This window comes from Carcharodon carcharias, chromosome 17 (genome assembly GCF_017639515.1).
Source record: "Carcharodon carcharias isolate sCarCar2 chromosome 17, sCarCar2.pri, whole genome shotgun sequence".
Lineage (NCBI taxonomy): Eukaryota > Metazoa > Chordata > Chondrichthyes > Lamniformes > Lamnidae > Carcharodon > Carcharodon carcharias.
The window spans coordinates 68,396,426-68,419,386 of NC_054483.1; the positions used below are offsets into that span (position 1 = coordinate 68,396,426).

Here is a 22,961-nt window from a genome sequence, read left to right on the forward strand (position 1 = left end):
TAAGCACCACCTCCAGCTGATACTCTAGCTTGTTAAAGTTGGCTCAGTGATGCCAACAGAGTATTTTCATTTGTTTCAGTAAGAACACTCACAAAATAACAGAAACATGTTTTCAAGATCTCTACTCGGACTTCTCAGAGGCTATACAGTATAATACAAGTGAATTATTTACTTAAAAACCACATAAAAGCCTCTTGTTGAATTCCTATTAAAACTAATGGGAACCTGAATCACATTACTTTATAGCAAGAAATGATTACAAACTGAAAGTGAAATCAAAGAGTATTTTAGAGAACACAAGATATTACAAACTGACAGGTCATTCTAGTTATTCTAATAGAATAAGACTCACTTGGTTTGCATGATGATCACAGCAAAATTTAAATTAGAAGCAGAAAACCTTTTTATTCATCCATGGGATGTGGGCATCACTGGCTAGGCCAGCATTTGTTGCCCATCTCTAATTGTACTTGAGAAGGTGGTAGTGAACTGCCTTCTTGAAGCGCTGCAGTCCATGTGGTGTAGGCACATCCACAGTGCTTTTCGGGAGGGAGTTCCAGGATTTTGACCCAGCAACAGTGAAGGAACAGCGATATATTTCCAAATCAGGATGGTGAGTGGCTTGGAGGGTGTGGTAATCTGAGGTGCAATATACCGTTAAGAGAATGTGAGCAGATTGACCACATGACTGTATTACCCAATTGCTGTGTAGCACGGGCTACAATGTTATGAGGACTCGAAACGTCAACTCTTTTCTTCTCCGCCGATGCTGCCAGACCTGCTGAGTTTTTCCAGGTAATTCTGTTTTTGTTTTTGATGTTAATCAGTAGTTTAGAGTATGGTCTGGTCTGAGAAGCACACATGTTCGTGCTCTGTGCCTTGTATTAATAAACAGCATATGCTTCCACTTATATTGATCTCTGCGTCTGCAGTATATTGTCTACCAACTCACTCACTGGTAGATAGGTGTGCAACTATGTTTGCTGAGCAAAGTGACCCAACAGAAGGAACATAACAACAGGCGACGAGGAAAAACATGATCAGTCAATGACACCAAAGAAAGCCGCAGAAATTCAACAGAAGTAAGTCAGCTGTACCTTGCAAGTCGATTGTAAGTACAGCCTTCATCATAGCTGTTGAAGTTACCTTCCTCCAGTATGCCATAGTTTGGCCATATCGAACCGTTTGATCAGACCACCGATGACTGGTCACATTATATTGAGCGTTCTTTTTGGCCAATGAGGAGAAGAGGCAGGCGATCCTTTTATCAACATGTGGCAGTAAAACATACAGCCTATTTCGTAGCCTAACGGCACCCAACGCCCTAGATTCCAAGAGCTTTGATGAGTTGGTAAATCTTGTGAAAAGCCACTTTCAGCCGAAATGCTCGGTAACAACACAGCATTTTAAATTCAATTTGAGGTGTCATGCCCATGGAGAGACAGTCACTTGTGATGTAGCAGCCTTAAAACAACTGACATGTTAAAAGACCAATTAGTATGTGGGATTAATGAAGACGCCATTCAAAAAAGGTTGTTGTCTGAAACGAAGTTAGACTTCAACAAGGCGCTGGAGTTGGGGCTCACAATGGAGTGCACAGCCAGAGATTCAGAAGCAATCAAGTGAGCACAAAATGGCACCATCCTTTGCGTCAGGAGGGAAGCACCGGTTAGAAATAGTGTGAAAGCACAGGGCTCCACGGAAAGGCGGGAAACAGCCACCATTGACAGACCAGCAAAAAGCAATGGGTTAACAGAGAAATCCCACAATAATAACAGCAGAAATGGAACCAGTCAGCCTGCAAGCGAATGACAATTTAAAAGAATCAAGTGTTTCTACTGCAATCATAAAGGGCACATTATGTGATATTGTAAAGGCAGATTGAGACAAAATTTTAAGCAAAAAGATAGAAATTGTGAAATCCACATAATAAAGGAACCAGAAAAAAGCAATTAGATATTTACTCACTACGCAACTTAAAAATGGGCAACACAGTGCCAATCTATGTGACAGTGGAAATCAACGGGAAACCCATCAGAATGGAGGTGGATGCAGGGGCATCCACAACAGTTATGTGGGAACATATGTTCAAATATCTGAATGGAGGAGATCACTCATTAAATCTAGAAAATTCAGATGCTAAATTAAAGACGTATACTGGTGAAGACATACGAGTAAGAGATATATGCAAGGTTCAGTAAAATATAGAAATCAGTCTGTTAACCTACCCCTAATAGTGATAGCAGGCAGAGGATCGAATGTCCTCGGAAGGAACTGGTTAAGAGAGATCGATCTTAAGAAACTACTGGGATCTCAATCAGAAGCAGGAAATGTTGCTGTTTGGAAAATGGAGTATGTAAAGATTCAACAAAAGGAACTCGTAGAGGTGATGCCTCAGGACAGAGTTTGAGTTGAAGTCAGTAACCTCCAAAAAGAAAAAGAAAACCTGCTGAAGGACTTCCACATATTGCTAGATTCCCTCAGATACCAATTTGTACTACTAAAAAGGTATGAGGAAGAACAGAAAGAATTCAGCATATCTCTGGCCGAGATGAAGAATAAATTAACCGAGAAAACACAATAATACTTAATTCTCCAAGAAACAACTAACAAATGTAAAAAAGAAATGGAGGAGCTGGAGAATCAGCTATGTGAAAGCCAAGAATCTTTAAAAATAGAGACCACTGAGTTTTTAAAGGAGCTGACAGATGAGGAAATGCTGGAAGACTCAACCACCAAGTTTACTAAAATTGAGCTTATACCTAAGCCTAGTCTGGCCATAAGGGAACTTGAAAAGAAGGCCAATATTAAAGTCACCGCTGCCAAGAAGAAAGTCCATCAAAAGAAGACACAACAGGAGGCTGATCATACCATGTTGAATTTAGCTTTGCCAACATCCTGATTTTGAGAACCTTGACAGTTGCCCTTATACTGTCAAACTTAGAGGGGAGGGGTAGCAGGAGTGCATGCAATTGGGCCCAAAAGAGGGTAAAAGCATTCCCACTGGAGTCTGCACCACATGTAGAAGGAACTCCCCTTACTTTGGAAGTACCTGTAGAATCCATTGAGCCAGAAAGGGTTGAAGAAACAAATTTACAGGTTCCTACTGGAGATCCTAGTGACAGATGACTCCTGAAAGGGAGGCCTCAAATAAACCATCCAAACTCATAGAACTGCAACATTCGATGTGTTTGAAGAAGCCTCCAGGGAGACTCAATTTGTAAATAGTTTATTTATGAAAATAGATGATATATTGTAAAGATAGTAAATTGTACTTTCAAGTAAAGGAGGAGGAATGTGGTAATCTGAGGTGCAATACACTTTTAAGAGAATGTGAGCAGATTGACCATGTGACAGGATTACCCAATTGCTGTGTAGTGTGGGCTACAATGTTAATCAATAATTTAGAATAGAGTCTGGTCTGAGAAGCACACATGTCAGTGCTCTATTACTTGTATCAATAAACTGCGTGTGTTTCATCTTATATAGATCTCTGCGTGTGCGGGATATTGTTTACCAACTCACTCACTGGTAGATAGGCGTGCAACTATGTTTGCTGAGCAAAGCAATCCGATAGAAGGAACATAACAGAGGGGAACTTGAAGGTGGTGGTGTTGCCATGTGTCTGCTGCCCTTGTCCTTCTAAATGGTAGTGATCGTGGATTTGGAAGGTGCTGTCTAAGGAGCCTTGGTGAGTTCCTGCAGTGCATCTTGCAGGTACTGCTGCCACTGTGTGTATGTGGTAGAGGGAGTGAATGTTTGTAGAGGGAGTGAATGTTTGTAGATGGAATGCCAGTCAAGCAGGCATTTTGTCCTGGATGGTATCAAACTTCTTGAGTGTTGTTGGAGCTCTCACCTGCTCTTGTAGCTGCAGTATTTACATGGCTAGTCCAGTTCAGTTTCTGTATTTAATAAGTGTAATCATATGTTGATACATCACAAGACTATTTGACATTAAGTTGAAATAAATTGTTCTGCCCTTTTGTTGTGAATTGATGTGATTACATTTGGAATAATGGGGCACCATTGGGGGAGCACTGTGACTAGGAAATCTTACCTTAAACTTCTCTCAGTCCTTGCTTGGAATTCACATTAGCTTTCAATGCCGGCCTATAGGGCAGGTTTTTTCCTGCTGGCCTCAACAGCTTGATGTCAGAACCAAATACAAGAACACAAGAAATAGAAGCATGAATAGACCATACAGCCCATCAAGCCTGCTCTACCATTTAACATAATTATGTCTGATTTTGGGCTTCAACCCTACATTCCTGCCCACTCCCCATATCCATTGAGTCCCTGAGAGACCAAAAATCTATCTCGCCCAGCCTTAAACATATTCAATGATCCAGCATCTACAACCCTCTGGGGTAGATTGAAGAAATTTCTCCTCATCTCAATCCTAAGTAATTGTCCCTTTATCCTGAGACAGTGCCCTAATGTTTTAGATTCCCCACTCAGCAGAAACAACCTGTCAAACCCCTTCAGAATCTTGTATATTACACTACGACTATCTCTTATTCTTCTAAACTCCAGAGAATGTAATGTCAATTTATTCAGCCTCTCTTCATAGGACAAATCTCTCATCCCAGGGACTAATCTAGTGAACTTTCACTGTACCTCCTCCAATGCAAGTATATCCTTCCTTAAATATGGAGACCAAAAGTGCACACAATAATCCTGGTGTGGTCTCATGGAGGTCCTGCACAAATGTAGCAAGGCTTCTTTATTAATTTTGAAATAACTTTAATGGTAGCAACTTTGTACAGATCAATCTTTCTTCGCAGCTGCCTTTCTCATTGCTGCCAGCACATTGCTGAGTTCTTCTCTCTTCCTCTTTGCACAGATGTGAGTGCCAACTTTCTTTTTGATGAATTTGAGTGCACGCTTGTCTTTAGAGACCTTCAGCAATTCCATTGCACGCCTTTCATAGGGAGCAAAACCACAGACCTCACGGATCAGATCTCTGACAAACTTGGTGTGCTTGGTTAGGCGCCCTCTTCTACGGCACTGCCTTGGGCCAGTCTCATTCTTGGTGACGGGATGACCTTTGTGCAGGCCAACTGCCATAGGATACCTGATCGCCATGTCTGCTCCCTCGTTATGGCGCCGGGACCAGAAAGTTGTACTGCAATCCCCTTGCAATAAAGGTAGCCAGCTGTGAGATGTCAATTAGGCTCATTAATGAGCCAATTAACACCCATTATCCCTGACCCCATTGCAATTTAGTGGCTGCTCAAGGATTTAATGAGGGCCGCACTCTCAGGAGGCTGCCAAGCAAACCCTGTAAGGTGAGGGGAGCGTCCCTCGTTCACAAACACTCAGTGCTCGATTGAGGGACCTAGCATCAAGAAGGGGGGGGACACTGAAAGCCACAACCCTGCCCCCTGTCTCCCATGGTTTCCACACGTAACCCCCAACTCACCATCATTCACCTTTGGTCTGGGCTCACACAATGATCCAGGGCTTCTGGTGGGTGCATTACTGGCAGAAGCTCCTGCTCTCACTGGTGCTGGTGGCTTGAGGAGCTGCCAGCCACAGATTGGCCAGCAGCTCTTGGCAAGCAGGACTTCTGCCACTGGGGACTTTAATCCCAGGAATGGCCTGACAGTGGCCACACTTGACTCCTACCACCCCCCCCCCCCCCCACCAATGGAACTGACGGGAGTTCCCCACCGGTCAGAGAACCAATGGGCAAGACCCCCATCAGCCCAACAGAATCCCAGCCTATATCTCTTTGTAGCCTTGTGTCCTCCTCACAGCTTACATTTCTACCTAGCTTTGTATCAACACCAATCTTAGATACATTACTCTCTGGCTTTTCGTCTAAGTCATTAATATATCTGGTAAATAGCTGAGGCCCCAGCACTGAACCTTGTAATACTCTACTAGTCACAGCCTGCCAACCTGAAAATGCCCCATTTTATGTCTACTCTTTGTTTCCTGACCGTTAACCAATTCTTTTTCCATCCTAATATATCACTCTAAACTCCATAAGCCCTTAGATTGTATATTAACCTTTTGTGTGGCACCTTATCAAATATTTTTGGAAATCCAGGTATACTAAAGGTTCCCCTTTATCTACCCTACTAGTTACATTCTCAAAATACCTTGTTATGAAACCATGCTTTATGAAAAATGGCTATGAATTTATTGACTGGAAACCCCTAATTGAATTGTTAAAAAGGCTAAAGACATATTCCAAGGACTCGCGATCACAGTCAACAATAGCTTCACATTTGCGTCACCATACCTTCTACATTCCAAGGTCATTAAGTGGAGCAAATCTGTCTGCAAATCCTCATCAGAAACAATTGCCATGAAGGAGTATGAATGTGGGCCACCTCCTTTCCCATTAGCAAGGCATCCAGACAATCTACTGGGTACTCAGCTGGGTGAAGACAAACTATTAGACATATTTACTTGGACACTGGGACCCTGGCTGAGAGAGGAATTTCCAGCCATGACACAATCAAAATATAATTGGAATACACTAGCCACAACCATATTTGGGTCTTTGGGCAGTTATAGCGAAAGAGTCATGAGAAAAGCCAATCCTTTGTGTGTTTAAGCACATGTTTACTCTGAAGATGAGGATAAGCAACTGAGATGCTGAAGGAACAAGACCCTGAGTGGGTTCTCTCTCTCTCTCTCCAGACAACCTGCAAGTTTCGAACTTTCTGCTGCTTTTGACTTATCGTGTGCCTTTAAAAATAACTCAAGCCTGCAACTGCTATCTTCAGAAGAACAAATAAATTGTCATCTACATCTTTAAACTGCCTCAGCAGTGAATCAGAAGGACCACTAAATTAAGCCTAAAGCCAGCCAAGTCATCAACATTCAAGAACCGTATAACCATTTTTCTTTACTGGACTTTAAATTGCTTAATCTATCCTTCCACTCTGAAAACTATTTCCATGTATGTGAACTTTGTGTGTATGAGAAAGTTGGAGTGTTTTTGTTTCTTTTTCTTTTTCTTAGGTTTAAGTACAATAAATGCCATTTTCTTTTTAAAAAGCAACTCAAGCAAACCTGTCTGTTTTGTGCATTTTATAGTCATAGCACATAAACAGCTAGACACTTAATGAATTGGCAAATATATCCTTTAAAATAAAAACCTGCTGCAGTCAAATGAGTGGAAAAAGAGGGGAGTCATCCTATCCCTCTTCACCTGGTCATAACTTGAATAAATATGTCAAACACAATTCCCTTTCATTAAACCATGTTGGCTTTGTATGATCACACTATGATTTCTTAAGTACATTGTTAATACTTCCTTAATAATGGATACAAGCACTTTCCCAAACACCGATGTCAAGCTAATTTGGCCAATAGTTCCCAGTTTTCTCTCTCCCTCCATTTTTTGAATAGCAATGTTACATTTGCTAACTTCCAATCTGCTGGGACCATTTCAGAATCTTGGAAATTTTGAAAAACCATAACCAGTGCATCCACTATCTCTGCAGCTATCTGTTTCAGTAACCTCAGATGTCTGTCATCAGGTCCTGGCGGTCTGTTGGATTTTAGTCCCTTAAGTTTCTTCAGTACTTTTTCTCTGGGGTCCTGAACTCACACTTGCCAGTTGCCAGACTAGTAGATCTAGTTTCCCAGAGGTGGCCTCCTAATGGGCCTTCTCCGCGCTCACCATCCTATTAAGGAAGGTGGGTGGGCTCCGGATGCTGCCAGCCCAGTCACTGGGCCAACAACTCTCGAGTCTAGACTCACTGGAAGAGGTGGGAGTTGCTGAGACAGGTCTGAGAACATGAATGGTCTCAAAATGGAGCTTAATTATAAATGCAAAGACAAGGATAGCTGCTCAGTTTCGGGATACCCATTATTCTCATGATTCACAACACTTCTATAGGTTCGCTAGTGTTGCTGAGGAGCACAAGAACAAAACAAGCACAAATATAAAAATAAGAATAGAGCTAGCTCAAAAGAAGGTTTGAGTCTGTGGATAACCTGGGATGTGCCTTGTAGTGTCGTCCATCCCAGTCCCTTGATTTATAGCAGCATGCTGTGATCTTCACAATATTGGAATCAGGGATTAGCAGACCTTAGATGTCTCGAAGATTCCAGAGAGACAGAAGAATACAATGCTGATGCTGGAAGCCCTGCCACATGGAGAACAAGAAGCTTATGCAGTGGTAATGGCTGCTAGATATCTGACAGGCAGACTATTCAGCACACGTTCACAGTTAAATGGAACACTATTATTTAGAAGTCTCAGCTCATCAAAGCCCTGCCTCCTCTCACCAAGCTCTCAATGATCTGTGTAAAATCTTCATTCGTCATATCAAGTTTTCACATTCTAGATCTGAGCCATAAAATCAGCACATTACCATCGTCATACAAGAGAACCAACACAAAGCAGCTCTTACATCCAATCTTCCAGTGATTAATTACAACTGGTTAGAATAAACATAATTTGGTCTGTCACCATATACATTTCTTGTGACCACAACAGTTTTTATCTATCCAGTTCTAACTCTTCTTCTATATGTCATCTAAGCTGTTGCAAAATATTATGAGCACCTTGGGTCAAAAGTGACCTTCTCACTGGTTCATCCAAGAATTGAGATGAAAACGGGATAGGTTCACTGTTTATCAAAAGCTCCTTTAGTAGCTGGATCCTGAAAAGATGAAGGCTATTGGAGATGATAAAGTACTCCCCCTATGGAGCTACCATGAGGGTGTCACAGCCTCTGAAGAATGCACACCAGCTTCTCAATTGGCATTGGGTACAGGGGGAGAATTTTCTCCTCCTTTGGGGGTGCTGAGCGGGAGCAGGCATGGGCAGGTGCGCAGCCAATCACCCCCCGTGATCGGCTGTGCGCCACCATTTTGCATGGTCGGGCCAATTAAGGCGCATCCGGAAGCACTGAGTGCTCCCTGTGTGGGCGGGGGGATTAGGCTGAGTCAGGGCCTGCACTCTTTCGCACGCATGCCCTGAGGCTAGCTCAAGGAGATTAGTTTGATGGTCAAAAATTTTAACTTTAATAAAAATTTTTACTCAGTTTATAAACTCTTCATGAAACTTCATCCCGCCTGTGGATGAGGTTTCATGATAAATGCGAAGGCTGCCTGGGCTCTTTGTCTGCCCGCCAACATTAAGGTTGGACGGGCAGCTCCGTTAAGTATTTTAATTAGTTTTTAAATGGTCTTAATAGGCCTTTGACAGTTCAGTGGGCACGTAGCTGACTCCGATGTGTGCCCGCCAAACTGAAAATCGGAATGATGTGCGGTGACGTTGGGACGCACACCCAACATCACCACACATCATTTTACACATCAATGAGCAGGGTCCGCCCCCCCCACACGCTCACCCGAAGATTCTAACCCAGGTTTCTGGTTGTGAGCGGCCAGTGGGAGAACAAATCTCGCAGAATTCGACAGATCCTTAAACCTTTCAAAGAGGGTCACTGAACGTCCCTTTGATTCAACTGAGATGCAACCTTGTATAAGTTTGCAAATCAATTGACAATGGCATCTTTAGATGGTATCGCCAAATCTTACAGTTCTTTATTCAGAGGGGGGTAACTTTAAGTTTTGGCGGTAGTGCAAAACAGAAAAAAACAGATTGACTACCCATTATTCAACTCTCCCAAATAATGTTCCATTGAAGTTAACAGGAAGGAAATGTAGAAGAAGTGTATAACAGGCAGCCAATCCTGTCTCCGAATAAAGCCTTTACTTTTCCAGGACCAGACAGCCAAATATGTGCTAGCAGTATTTCCAGATCAGCATCAGAAAAATTAGAAGCTTATCTTTATTCAACTAGCCAGTTTAGTTCTTCTTCCAAGAGCCTGCTCAGCCCACTAACTGTATGAATCCCTCCATTTACAGCAGTTATGCTTTTGCTTTGCCACCTTATTAATTTACAGGGAATTCCCCACTGCACCCTATATCCACTATCTCCCCCCCCCACCCCCCCCCCCCCCCCCCCGGCCCCGCAAGACATTGCCCTTGCCCTGACAGTATTATTTAACTTAGCTGGCCATAGAGTTGATGAGGTCTGACTCTTATGATTTTGGCAGATATAGATACTGCCCTGAGTACTTAAATCAGCAGAGCAAAGCCCCATGCAGGAACTTTCAGCCCTTAATCTTTTGTCTCATTAGAGCATATCACTCCCCTTCACTGGTCCTTCTTTAATGGTCTAATTGCGAGCTTCACTGGCAACTTGTTTCTCCATTACCAGTTTGAGTTCCATTTTTTTTGTCCTTTTAGTCAGCTTCAGGCCATACTACTCCCCTTCTAATTTCAATGGGCTTGAAGCTTCTTTGGTTTTAGTGTGTCATCTGTCGTCACTACCCTGCACCTCACAAACTATGTCACGTCCTTTCTTCTTCAAGCCATTGCACTGTCCTTCTCATTTCAGTCAATATGTGTGCCCTAATATTTTAATATTTACATATCTTTTGTACTCAGGCACAGAGATTACACTCCAATGTATCAGTGAACCCGGACCTTTGTATTAGAGAGGTAAGCATCCATTAAGTCAACTCAAATAGCTCATTAGGGGCTTATTTTTTAAAGCACAAGAATAGTTATCATCTGAACTTCCTTGAATAATTTGAATTCGTATATAATGCATTCTCAGGCTTGAATTTCATTCAAACAGACATATGAAAGTGTCTTGTATTGTTTTTGCAAACGTTTTTAGGAAAATGTCATTTAAACTTATGTAAAAGAAATGTTAAGTGTTGACTCCAATAATAATATATAAAAATATCCATTACTTAATTAAGCACCAGACTTTCACATTTTAACGGATAATAAGGAAGTGTCCCTGCTGTAAGATACCCTTGACTTATGTCACTTCTGTTCATCCACTGCATTAAATGAATGAGTGCAGGGTCCAGTAGAATAGTCCATAAATAGAACTATTTAACTAGAATGTGGATTTATATTTTTAAAAATATGTTAGGTATCTAGGAGTGGTGTCCTATTTGTTCCTTCAAAAGGGAAGTCCATTTATCTTTTGAAAATGAAATAAGCCTCATTGTCTGCGCTCCCAAAAGGAGAAACTATGCGCCTACCCCTTTCATCAATATTGCATTGCGCCACCCAAAGGAACATTTTGTAATATTACACATTTCACCCTTCTGAATCACATATATTGGAGAAAGTTGTGCCTAAGGTATCTCAAAAGTCACCACACATACTTTTGCCCATCAGAGCATTAGAGATGCTTATTAGAGTTTGTTTATTATTCTGCATGTATTAAATGTTGCAAAGACTTTCAGCTCTTATTACTTCCTAAAAGTATTCTAGTATTCATTCAGTACAAAAATTTGCTTGCAAGTAATATTTGCAGCACATAGTGTTGCTAACTGCCTCCATTTTTTTATTCTTTCATGGGATGTGAGCATCACTGACAAGGCCAGCATTTTTGTTTATCCCTAATTGCCTTTGAGAAGGTAATGGTGAGCTACCTTCTTAAATTGTTGCAGTCCATCTGGTGTAGTATACTTAAGGTGCTGTTAGGAAAGGAGTTCCAGGATTTTGACCCAACGACAATGAAGGAATAGCAATATAGTTCCAAGTCAAGATGGTGTGGGACTTGGAGGGAACTTGCAGTTGGTGGTGTTCCCATCCATTTACTGCCTTTTTCTTTCTAGGTGGTAGAGGTCACGGATTTGGAAGGTGCTGTCGAAGGAACCTTGGTGAGTTGCTGCAGTGCATCTAGTATATGGTACACACTGTTGCCACTCTGCATCAATGGTGCAGAAAGTAAATGGTTAAGGTGTTGATCAAGTAGACTGCCTTGTCCTGGATGGTATTGAGCTTCTTGAGTGTTGTTGGAGCCACACTCATTCAGGGAAGTGAAGAGTATTCCATTACAATCCTGACTTATTTCTTGTAGATAGTGCACAGTGGTTGGGGAGTGAGTAGGTAAATTACTCGCTGCAGAATTCCCAGCCTCTGACCTGTTCTTCTTGTAGTCACTGTATTTATATATATTTTAATTAATTTGCAGGATGTGGGATTCACTGGCTAGGCCAGTATTTATTGCCCATCCCTAACTGCCCTTGAGAATGTGGTGGTGAGCTAGTTAAGTTTCTGGTCAATCATAGCCCCCAGAATGCTGATGGTGAGGGATTCAGCAATGGTAATGCTATTGAATGTCAAAGGAAGATGGCTATATTCTCTCTTTTGGAGATGGTCATTGCCTGGAACTTGGGTGGAGCGAATGTTACTTGCCACTTATCAGCCCAAGCCTAAATTTTGTTCAGGTCTTGTCACATATGGACATGGACTGTTCAGTTTCTGAGGAGTCATGAATGGCACTGAATATTGTGCAAACACCAGTGAACATCCTTCCCTCTTATCTTATGATGTAGGGAAGGTCATTAAAAAGCAGCTGAAGATAGTTGGGCCTAGGACACTACTCTGAGGAACTCCTGCAGTGATGCCCTGGGGCTGAGATGATTGGTCTCCAACAACAACATGGCATGGGCATTTTCTATTGCCATGAAAATGATGATGTCTCACTCTGCTCACAGATACTCTGGTCAGATCAAGGGCAGAAGTCATCAGTGCCTACTCCTTACTTAGGAAGTCCAAGCCTGAGGATTTTTGACTGGTATCCTAATGGGGTGTGGGGGAAGGTGGTAGGTTTAGTGGTTGGGATATCCATATTTCCAGGTGGTCCTACCAAATTTGACACCAGGACTTGATTAACATTCCTGGACCCCATTTTCTGGCCACAACCAGCCAGATTAAAAGGCTGGCTCACCGTCTGGTGGGTGGGTAGGCCTTTGGCAAAAGGCCCAAGCCATGGAGTGGATGAGCGGACGGGAGAGAAGAAGTGATCTCATGGGTGAAGATGGACACTGGGGGCGGGGGGAGCCCTAGAGAGTTATGTTGAGAGTTGAATATATCACAGAGGTCGGAGGAGTAGGTCAGGTATTGTAGTGTGCTGTGGGTGGGATGTCTAATTGTAGAGGGTGGTCCAGTGGCAGGGTGATTAACCCGATGGACCTGGGGCAGAGGGTGAGCACTCCTGCTCATCATGGCCCATAAGCAGCACTGGAAAAGCACTTATCTGTTCAATTCATTTGTGCTCACCTCCTTTCAGCTGTCTGATTTTTTGAGGCCTGAGAAACATAGCCAGCTAGTGTTAAACCTGAAACACAGATAAAATCTTAGACATGCTCCTCTGGACAGTAGATTGTTCCCATTCCCTCCACCCCCCAATCTGCCTCTATTAAAACTGGAAGTGGATTGAGGTCTGCATGGGTTTCAGATTTCTTTCTTTTTAACCCCTACCCATCTTTCCCCCATTGTCTACCTATTTTTGGGAAATTAAAATTACCCTAATGATTTTGAATATGAGCACTGGCTTATCTCATCATGTGTTTCCAACTTCTTGCTCATCCCAAAATACAAATGGGAATAACTTAAGACCATCTACTGACCATTAATGCAATCTGTTCCATTCTACCAAAGGTCTTCCTTCAAAAGCTCCCTTAACCACAATGCTTCACAGGATATTTTATCATCTCTACTTATCTCTACTTTTAATCCTGTTTAAAATCAGATGTTTCTCTAGCTGCTTGTTAAGGAAGTTAATCAATGTTGCATTAAGCAGAATTGATGAGATGTTGTCTTCTGTTGCCAACAGAACTGTGGGAAAAAATGTTCTTCTAATCCCTAATTTCATTTGAGGTTTGCCAATGTTACATTCATGTCCTCTAGTCTAACCACCCGCACAGTATATCGCTTTTAACAAAGTAATTCTCAATTTTTTTAGATGAATGAGAATAATCCCATTTCTAACATCACATTTTCATAATAAGGATATCAGTCCTTACACAATAGAATGAAAATCATATAGAGGCATTTGAACAAACATTTCTAAATTCAAAGACTTTCCCATGTGGAATACAAAATTTAGGGTTAAGTACTTGAGAGCTAGAAATTCTGGGCATTCTGCTCCATCGATGAAAATGTGGAGCACCCTGGAAGGTCCTTCAGACTCTCACCACTGGCATCAACAGTGTGGGCAGACGATATGCCCACTCACACGATCTGAAATTTACAGTGCAATGGGTGGAAATCTGACAGAACCAAGGCATGTCCTATTTTCCCCACCCCCTCCTCTCACCATTCCTCCACCTCGCCCCTGGAAAGGAGGGGGAATGAATAATGTAGTCCAGGAACTTGTACAAAACCATCCACAAAACTGACTATTAGTGGGACAGCTCATGGCAGTTATGCATTTTCCTTGTTCACCAACTTAGGTGGAGCCTTCTGTTGCATTAGAGCATCTTTAACATTCTTTAAACCTGAGCCAAAAACTACCAAAATGCATCTAAGGCAATTAGTAATTTAAAATATTTCTGGTAGTTAAATCTTGACCTCATGGTTCACACATCCTATGCTCTGCTTAAACTTGTGAAAAGAACCATTTTTTATTATTAAGATTAATTGGCATTTGGAAAAGTATGGGATAATAAAGGAAAGTCAACACAGTTTTGTCATGTTTGACGGATCAAGCTCTTTGATAAAGTAAGGGAGAGGATTAATGACAATGGTACAATGGATATCGTGTATCTGGACTTTCAAAAGGCAAATAACAATTAAGTGCAACATAATAGACTTGCTAGTAAAATTAAAGCCCATGGCATTAAAGAGACAATGGCTATGTGAATACAAATTGGCTAAGGGACAGAAAACATAGAAAAGCGCTGAATTATTGGTTTCCAGGTTGGAGGATCGTATGCAGTGGTGTTCCTGAGGGTTTGGTATGAAGACTCCTGCTCTTTTTGATCTTTAATAATGACCTGGACATAATTTCAAAATGTGCAGGCGCTGCTAAAGAAACACTAAGTGCAATAGCCCCATTAAGTCTACATTGGGCTAACTTTATGTAAGTTACAGGGGAGGTCCCCATTGATCTGCACCAAGGTGCACCGGAAGTAAAACCGAGCAAATTCCTTTGCAGGTGCACACTCTGACCTGCCAACATCTCCAGGCAAACCAGTGCATTTGGGTGCAGGCCTAAGAAGTTCTCCCCTATATGTGCTCAGTGACAAAATTTGCTAATGGAATTTTAAATGTTTTCAGACACAGATCTCTACTTCAAATGATAAGGAGATTGCTGCTGTACAATCCAAAGAACAGACATCTCCAAAGAGTTCATCTGCTGACAGTCCAGAGATTCACATCAGTGCAATGCTGTGGATGATCACCATTGCACATTCAACTTTTCCTTGCTTCTATTCAACAGAAACATTGTAGTTGCATAAAAGGACCTGTACAAAATCTATTCCCTGTCCATTTTATTTTTCAAAAATTCTAGTCTACAGACTGTGGAGGCACCATGCTGAAGCAAATTCATTGTAACGGGGTGTGGGGAGGGGGGGGGAAGCTTCTTGTGAATTAGGGGCTATGTGATACTTGATGCAATCCTACATTCCAAACAGAAACCTTGTGGGCATGTGGAGTTGACGGACCCGGATTTAATTGTGGCTGTACATATTTTTGCCCTAGCCTTAAGCTGGGAGCTTGAAAGCAGTTTACGTTGAATCCTGTGTGCATTGTCCACACAACTGCTTTACTGAATCTGACAAGTCAGGTACAGCACAGTCGGGATGTCACGTTATCTCCTCTGACAATGGTATTGTTCAGCAACAGTTTTCACCTGCGGGGTGGGAAGACATACAGTTGTTTTTTTCCCCCTTTTGTTTGTTGGATTGCTTCAGATGTTTTAATCTTTTCCAATACATCCATATTCCCTGCAATGTTTATGTAAATGGTCTGCACTCAAAACTGAAACAAAACATTACCCATGTCACAAGCCACTGTAAAGGCTTTTACTTTATCAAGAATCTCAAATTGTGATGTGCTTAAGATTCTTTAAACAGTGATATTTACAATTGCAAAAAGAAGTTATTTTAAAGTTAGCCTTAATAAACAGAAGTTTGTATTCCTTTAAACTAATGTCATTAATACAAGCACTTAGTGAGCAACATTGTCAAAGCTGAAGAGCCCTAATAATGTAACAAAGTGTACTCTGGATTACTAATGTTGTACAGTAATTCACTCAGTGGCTAGCAACCTTTTAGCTTATATGTTGGTAAACAGCCACAGTTTTGGGAAATAGTCAGGATTCAAACTCCTGAATTTGACAACTAAGTAGAAATGAAGAGGGAGACTCCTTCAGCTGTAACCAACAGTGACACTGGAAATAATGGAAAATTTATGTCATATTTTACAATGGAGCATTAAAACATGTTTACACATCAAAGATATCATTGCTTGTCTCCTTTCATAATTTATACATTTAAAGCTTCTTTGTATTTCCTTGTGAAACTATTCCTAATTTAAGCTCTGTAAATGCACAGTTGTTTAGCATTATCACTTACTATTTTCATCCACTAGATATGAGATGAAAACAAATGAGAGGAAAGATTTAATCTATGGAGGATCTGTATTGGCATATTCAAATATGCTCATAATATTTTATTGGATTAAGGTTACAGATTATATTATTGTAAAGCTAAAGGCCAGATTTTCTGGCCCCATCGTGGTGGGACCCGCCCCGGGAGATTCGGCGCCCCAGCAAGAAGTCCATTGACTTTCAGAGGGACCAGACGATTCCAATGGCGGGCAGGGCCAGAAAATCCTATCCAAAGAGTCATCAATTATGTCATTTAAATGTATTTTCTTGAGAAAGTAATTGAATGTTGAAAATGTAATTTAAAAGGTCTTATCTGAGGTACTGTCACAAGCTTGTGCAAATATTAATATGGACAAACTATCAAAATTTGAATTCTGTACCTGATAGCAAAGAAAATACAGCCATTTTATCCCCATTCAACCAAGGCCAACTAACAAAGAACAGGGATATCATGGGATACTGGAGAATACAAAAGGTGCTTACACACATATCACTATGGTCTGGATTTTGCTGTCAGCATTCACATGGGGCAGCATTTCCCGTCAGCAAGCGGGGGGCAGGGCCCGCTTGCCAACGCATAAAATTACACGCGGTGACGTCGGGCGTGCGTCCCAATGTTACTACGCATCATTTAGATTGTCACTTTGGCGGGCACACAGCTGAGTCGGCTGCGCGCCTGCCGAACTGTCAAAGGCCTATTAAGGCCTGTTAAAAATGAATTAAAACAATTAAATTAGCTGCCTGTCCAACCTTAAGGTTGGCAGGCAGGCAAAGAGCCCGGGTGGCCTTTGCATATTTCATGGAACCTCATCCACGGGTTTCATGAAGTGTTTAAAAAAAATCAGTAAAATTTTTTCTAAAATTTCATTAACATGTCACATGAGGGGGACATATTTCAAAAGTTTAAAAATCCTTTATTAAAAAGCTTAACACTGAAACAAATCTCCCTGAAGCACCTCCGTGCCTCAGGGAGATCTTTGCGCTCTTTCGCGTGCATGCTCAAAAGAGCGCAGGGAACCAATCAGGGAAACCCCCCAGCCCGCGCCGGGAGTGCTCAGCGCTTCTGAGCAAGCATCATGATAGGCGGGCCTTAATTGGCACGCCCATGTAAAATGGCAGCGCGGATCCGATCGAGTTCGCGCCCGCCCCCACACAACCGCCCTGACAGGGGAAAACTTCTAGCCGTGATAGCTCTCTGAAACTGATTGCAACTTCTCAAGCCCGCACATGCATAGTTTAACATGGAAATTCAGTAGTTGCTGCCACTGATTTAACACCCCCCACATATGGTGATGATTCCCCAGATTGCAATCAAGCAAAAAATCACTGAACTAACATTTTATGCTATTAATCCCACTGTAAACTCCCTTGAAAAAGTTATACCTTGTTGATTGAGGTGTAATTGAGTTTTTGGTAGTATACTAAAGTTCATAATTATTGCTGAACAACCTTACTGGCTCTGAAAAATTAATTTTAAACTTCTGGATTGTCAAATTACTCCATAATGACAGAAAACACATGTAAGATAATATTTTTAAAGCTTTGTTTATATTTCATCTCCTATCTTAATTCCATGCATATGTCCCAGCCATTTATTTTGTTAGCCATAAATTTTTGTTTAAAGTTTTACTTCCTGACTTCCTGGTTGTCCGAATACTTCAATGTGATTGGCTGTTTACCCTGCTTGATGGCATCACTATTATTGGGTGCCTGGAGATCCCACTGATTTGCCAGCAAATGCAAACTATCAGGAGAGGTGAAATCTATGGCACAGAGGTCGAAGGTCATCACTTGCCATTAACCAGGAAATAAGGCCTATTTAAAGCAGCGGTTAACTCATTTGACTCTCGGGTAAATTCAATGCCTTATCGATCTTTTTCTCATGCTTTTCAAGAATGTGCAAAGAAAGAACCATTGGAATAAGCAGCCAAATAAGGCAGCAGAGAATGGCACCCAAGCACAGAAGAGCCACCCAGAATTTTACAGGCATGAACCTCCAGCCCTCCTGGAGGAAAAGGAGAAGTTCTGGGTATCTGTGCCACGTAGCTTATGTGCTCCACCTGACAATGGTAGTACTCTCATTGTGCCAAATCCGTCACCTGGAGGATTGCAAATTAGTGCTTCACGAAGTTCAATGATCTTATCATAGCAGGTAAAGTAACACACTAGACACTCCTTTCTCCTCTTTGGTCATCCAGGACAGCAGCATACTCTTCACTCTCTTAAAGGAAGACTTGTAAAGTTAACGCCCTAACTAAGAGATGTCTAACTTGTGATTTTGCAATATGCCTCCATATCTCCTTAAACAGCAATGCACAACGTAAAACAGTGTTAACAGGCTGATGCCATCACCTTCTAATTCAACTCTCCCAAGCCACTTGGCAAACCATTCACAACAATTCCATTGTCTTTCATTTACTCAATCTTCTTGGAGGAGAAACTGGCACACAACATCAATTAAAAGCAATGGATGGAGAGGATATGGTTTGGAAGCTCAGCTAGAAGGGGTTCAACGGGAAACCAAAGTTGTGAATAATCTGATTCACCCTGAGGCAGGAAATGGAATTAGTGTCAAGGGTTTGTGTCCTGGGCTGAAAATAATGGCTTTGCTATTCCCAATATTTAGCTGGAGGAAATTATAGTTCATCCAAGACTAGATATCAGATAAGCAGTCTTGAGAAGACAGGCAGTGGATGGGCTGAGACGAATGGTAAAGATATAGAGGTGGGTGTTGTCAGCATACATTGGAAACTAACTACATGTCTATATGTTGGTGGATTATGGCACTAAGAGGCAACATTTAGAGCAGGGAGCTGTGGATTGTTCCTTGGAAAACTCTAGAGGTAACAGTGTAGGGGCAAGAAGAGAAGCCATTGCTAAAGATACTCTGGCCTAGATCAGACAGGCAAAGTGGAACCAAACAATGCTATTCCCACCAAGCTGGACAACAGAGAAGAAACTTTGGAGGGAGAAAGGATGATTGATTCTATGAAAGGTTGCAAAGGGGTTGAGGAATAAAGTACCAAGGTCACAGTCACAGAGATTGTTGTTTGTAACCTTGGTTATCAATGTCAAATGTTACTTTTATTTCAGAAAGTGAAAGGCAATTTTTTTACAATTTGAAGTGACAAATGTTGCTTTCTGGCATTGAGTTTTTACCCATTAAGATTTCCTCGCAGAGAGAGACAAGCAATATGAACTGGGTCAGAGATCAGCTGAATATTGCAATGTGGACTAAGATTAATGAAGCAGGAATGCTCAGTTAGGGAGGAGGATAAAGTATTACTTCTCAGGATCTATTTGGCATTGTCTACAGATTAACAGGTGAGCATGAGGAAGGGAAATTCAAGTAGCATTCTGTCATTAAGACCAAAATAATTCTAAATGCCTAGGCCTGAGAGTTAAAGGGGCCCCATGACTACCTTAGCAGGGAATACGGAGTATCTTGTGTTAGGAAAACTTTATTTTAGCCATCTTCAATTTTATTTTCTCTCTCTCATGGGAACAGTTTGATCAATAGGAGACTAATATGAGACTAATCTTCATCCTCTTCTCACTGTGGGGTACTGAAGTTCTCTAACTGCTTGGATTAGAAGCCTGTCTCCTGATCTGGTGGTGCAGTTAGTTGGCCAGAGTTTTGGTGTAGATACTACTTTCCAACCATCTAGAACTGGAGTAAGTCTTGGTGCAGAATTTTTACCTTGTTGGGCAAGCGCACACCCAACCCGAACAGGAGTAAAGTAGTGTGCAATGATGTCGGGTGGGTACGCATGAGAGGTGGCAGTGTCCACCACAATTAAAAGACTCATTAAGGTCCTTAATCCATTAATTAAATCAAATTTTTCTCTGCCCACCCAACTGTTCAGTTGTTGGGCAGGCGAATAGGCCAAGCGGCTGTTGCATTTTTTTGCAAAACCTCATCTACAGATGGGATGAGGTTTCAACTAGTGATTAAAAAAAAATAAAACTTTTAAAACTCATTTTTAACAAGTCGCTGCTCATGTGACAGAGTCACATGTGGGGACATGTTTTCCTTATTTTTCAATTCTTTATTTGTAATGTTAAAAATCTTCAGCTCATTGAGGCAGCTCTGTGCCTTCAGGGAGCTTTCATTGAGCGCAGCCACACCATGTGCACACTTCAGTGCTCGCACTCCTCCCAGCCCCATCCCGGCAGCGCTGAGGCTCTGAGGCGTGCCTTTCACGCTGGCCTGGCCAGTCAGTGTGAAATTGACATTGGGACCTGATCGTAGGCAGCGGTTGGGTTCGCAGCTGCTCCCAGGCCAGCCTGCCACGCCCACCCAATGAGGTAAAAATCCTGCCCTTTGTTAATTTTGTACAAAATGATTTTGTGCCATTTTAACCCACTATCTCTTCTCTGAAGCTCTTTCTATGTGTTTTTATTCCTGATAGTCATGCCTTTTCCTTCACCTGCAGACTTACTTCCATTGTTGAAGTTTTCATTCATTCGCAGAATGTGGGTATCACTAGTGTGGACAACCCATCTTTATTACCCAACTTTAATTGCCCTTGAAGGTGGTGGTGAGCTACCTTCTTGAATATACACGAGCTTCTTAGGTCATTTCAGAGGGAAATTAAGAACCAACCACATTGCTGTGGATCTGGAGTCACATATAGGCCAGGGTGAATAAGGACAGCAGATTTCCTTCCTTAACTGAATGAGAGTGAACCAAATGGGGTTTTACAGCAATCCTGATGGTTTTATGGTCACCACTACTGTACAGTACAAGCTTTTTAAATTTCAGGTTTTATTAACAGAATTTTAAATTCCTCAGCTACCATAATAGGGTTTGAACTTGTACCTCCAGGTCAGTAGTCCAGGCCTATGGGTTATTAATTCATTAACATAAACAGTAGCCGCCTTGTTCTTATTGTTCAGCAGCTGATAAGCTTCTTGGACTAATACAAAAGCAAAATACTGTGAATGCTGTAGATGTGAAATGAAACAGAAAATTCTGGAAATGCTCAGCAGGCCTGGCAGCATCTGAGGATCATGGTACACAATAACTTTTTGTGGAATTTTACAGCCCCCTTCGCTGCGGGGTGGGGCTGGAAAATGCAGCGAGCTGTTCAAAAGGCCATTGACATCGGTGGGACTGGAAAACCCGGCCAGCGGGAGGGGCTGGAAAATTCCACCCATTGTTTCTCTTTCTACAGATGCTGCCAGACCTGTTGAGTATTTCCAGCCCTTTCTCTTTTTATAAGTGAGTTAGACTGCTGGCTTGGGCTGCAAATCTTCATTTCTTAAAATATCCAGCCTAGATATTGTGCTGACCTCCTTTGAAAAATTACTTATTCTCATTTTGAAATGTTTTAGCTTCCCAGCACCACAGCTGGTTTTCAGTTTGGGGAGATCGTTGTGTTATGTTAGGTGCTATTCACCACATGGACTGCAGCGGTTCAAGAAGGCAGCTCACCAACACCTTCTCAAGGGCAATTAGGGATAGGCAATAAATGGTGGCCTAGTCAGTGAAGCCCACATCCTGTAAATGTAGTAAAAAATTATAGACAATTAGTCATGTAATGATGCATTGTAGAAGGGGGCCATTTGGCCCAATGCGCCTTCTGTTTCAAAAAGCTAGCCAATTAATCCCACTCCCCTACCCTTTCACTGTGGCCCTGAAAAATGTCTCCCTTCATGTATTTATCCAATTCTCTTTTGGAAGTTATTATTGAATTTGCTTCCACCACCTTTTCAGACAATGCATTCCAGATCATAACAGCTTGGTGTGTAAAAAGGAGTTTTCCTGACTCCTCCAGTTGAATTGCCATTACTTTAAATCTGTGTCCTCCAACTATCGACTCTTTTGATATTGGAAAAAGTTTCATTTTGTTTATCAAAATCCTTCATGAGTTTGAACATCTCTTTTTTTCAAGTGTTTCATTGTAAAATCACAAATATGTCAAGCACAACTCAGTTGGTTGCACTGTCACCTTCGAGTCACAAGGTTCTGGGTTCAAGCCTCACTCCAGGACTGAAGCACAACAATCAAGGCTGACACCCCAGTGCAGTACTGAGGAAGTGCCTAGGCCCAACCATCCTCAGCTGCTTTGTCAGTGACCTTCCTTACATCATAAGGTCAGAAGTGGGGATGTTCACTGATGATTGCATAATGTTCAGCACCATTTGTGACTCCTCAGATACTGAAGCTATGTTCAAATGCAGTAAGACCTAGACAATATCCAAATAAAAACAAAATACTGCAGATGCTGGAAATATGAAACAGAAAATGCTGGAAAAACTCAGCAGGACTGACAGCATCTGTGGAGAAAGTAAAGAGCTCTGAAGAAAGGTCCTACAGACTCAAAATATTAACTTTGTTTTTCTGTCTCCACAAATGCTGTCAGATCTACTGAGCTTTTCCTGGACAATATCCAGGCTTGGGCTGACAAGTAGCAAGTAACATTCATGCCACACAAGTGTCAGGCGTTGACCATCTCCAACAAGAGAGAATCTAATCATCGTCCCTTGACATTCAATGGCATCACAATTGCTGAATCCTCCACTATCAACATCCCGGGGGTTACCATTG

General features: G+C 41.8%; 2 protein-coding genes across 3 annotated transcripts in view; one reads left to right on the forward strand and one right to left on the reverse strand.

Moving 5' to 3' along the window:
• Window positions 1-16,255, forward strand: part of gfra1b (gdnf family receptor alpha 1b) — a 285,858-nt gene extending 269,603 nt beyond the window's left edge. Inside the window, exons 8-10 of one of the 2 annotated variants that reach the window (XM_041210296.1) lie at window positions 10,429-10,482; window positions 11,622-11,666; window positions 15,073-16,255. In XM_041210296.1, the coding sequence (XP_041066230.1) occupies window positions 10,429-10,482; window positions 11,622-11,666; window positions 15,073-15,246 (273 nt within the window). In that variant the 3' untranslated portion in view covers window positions 15,247-16,255. The remainder of the gene's footprint in view (window positions 1-10,428; window positions 10,483-11,621; window positions 11,667-15,072) is intronic. The other variant, XM_041210297.1, reaches the window with a different exon arrangement.
• On the reverse strand, window positions 4,727-5,116 carry LOC121290113 (60S ribosomal protein L36-like). Its single transcript, XM_041210298.1, has one exon. It carries the CDS (start codon window positions 5,083-5,085, stop codon window positions 4,768-4,770), a length of 318 nt encoding a protein of 105 aa, XP_041066232.1. The 5' UTR covers window positions 5,086-5,116; the 3' UTR covers window positions 4,727-4,767.
• Window positions 16,256-22,961: the final 6,706 nt, after the last annotated feature.

Excerpts from the sequence above, each read along its gene's own strand:
- LOC121290113 (XM_041210298.1), bottom strand. The coding sequence starts at position 5,085 with ATGGCGATCAGGTATCCTATGGCAGTTGGCCTGCACAAAGGTCATCCC.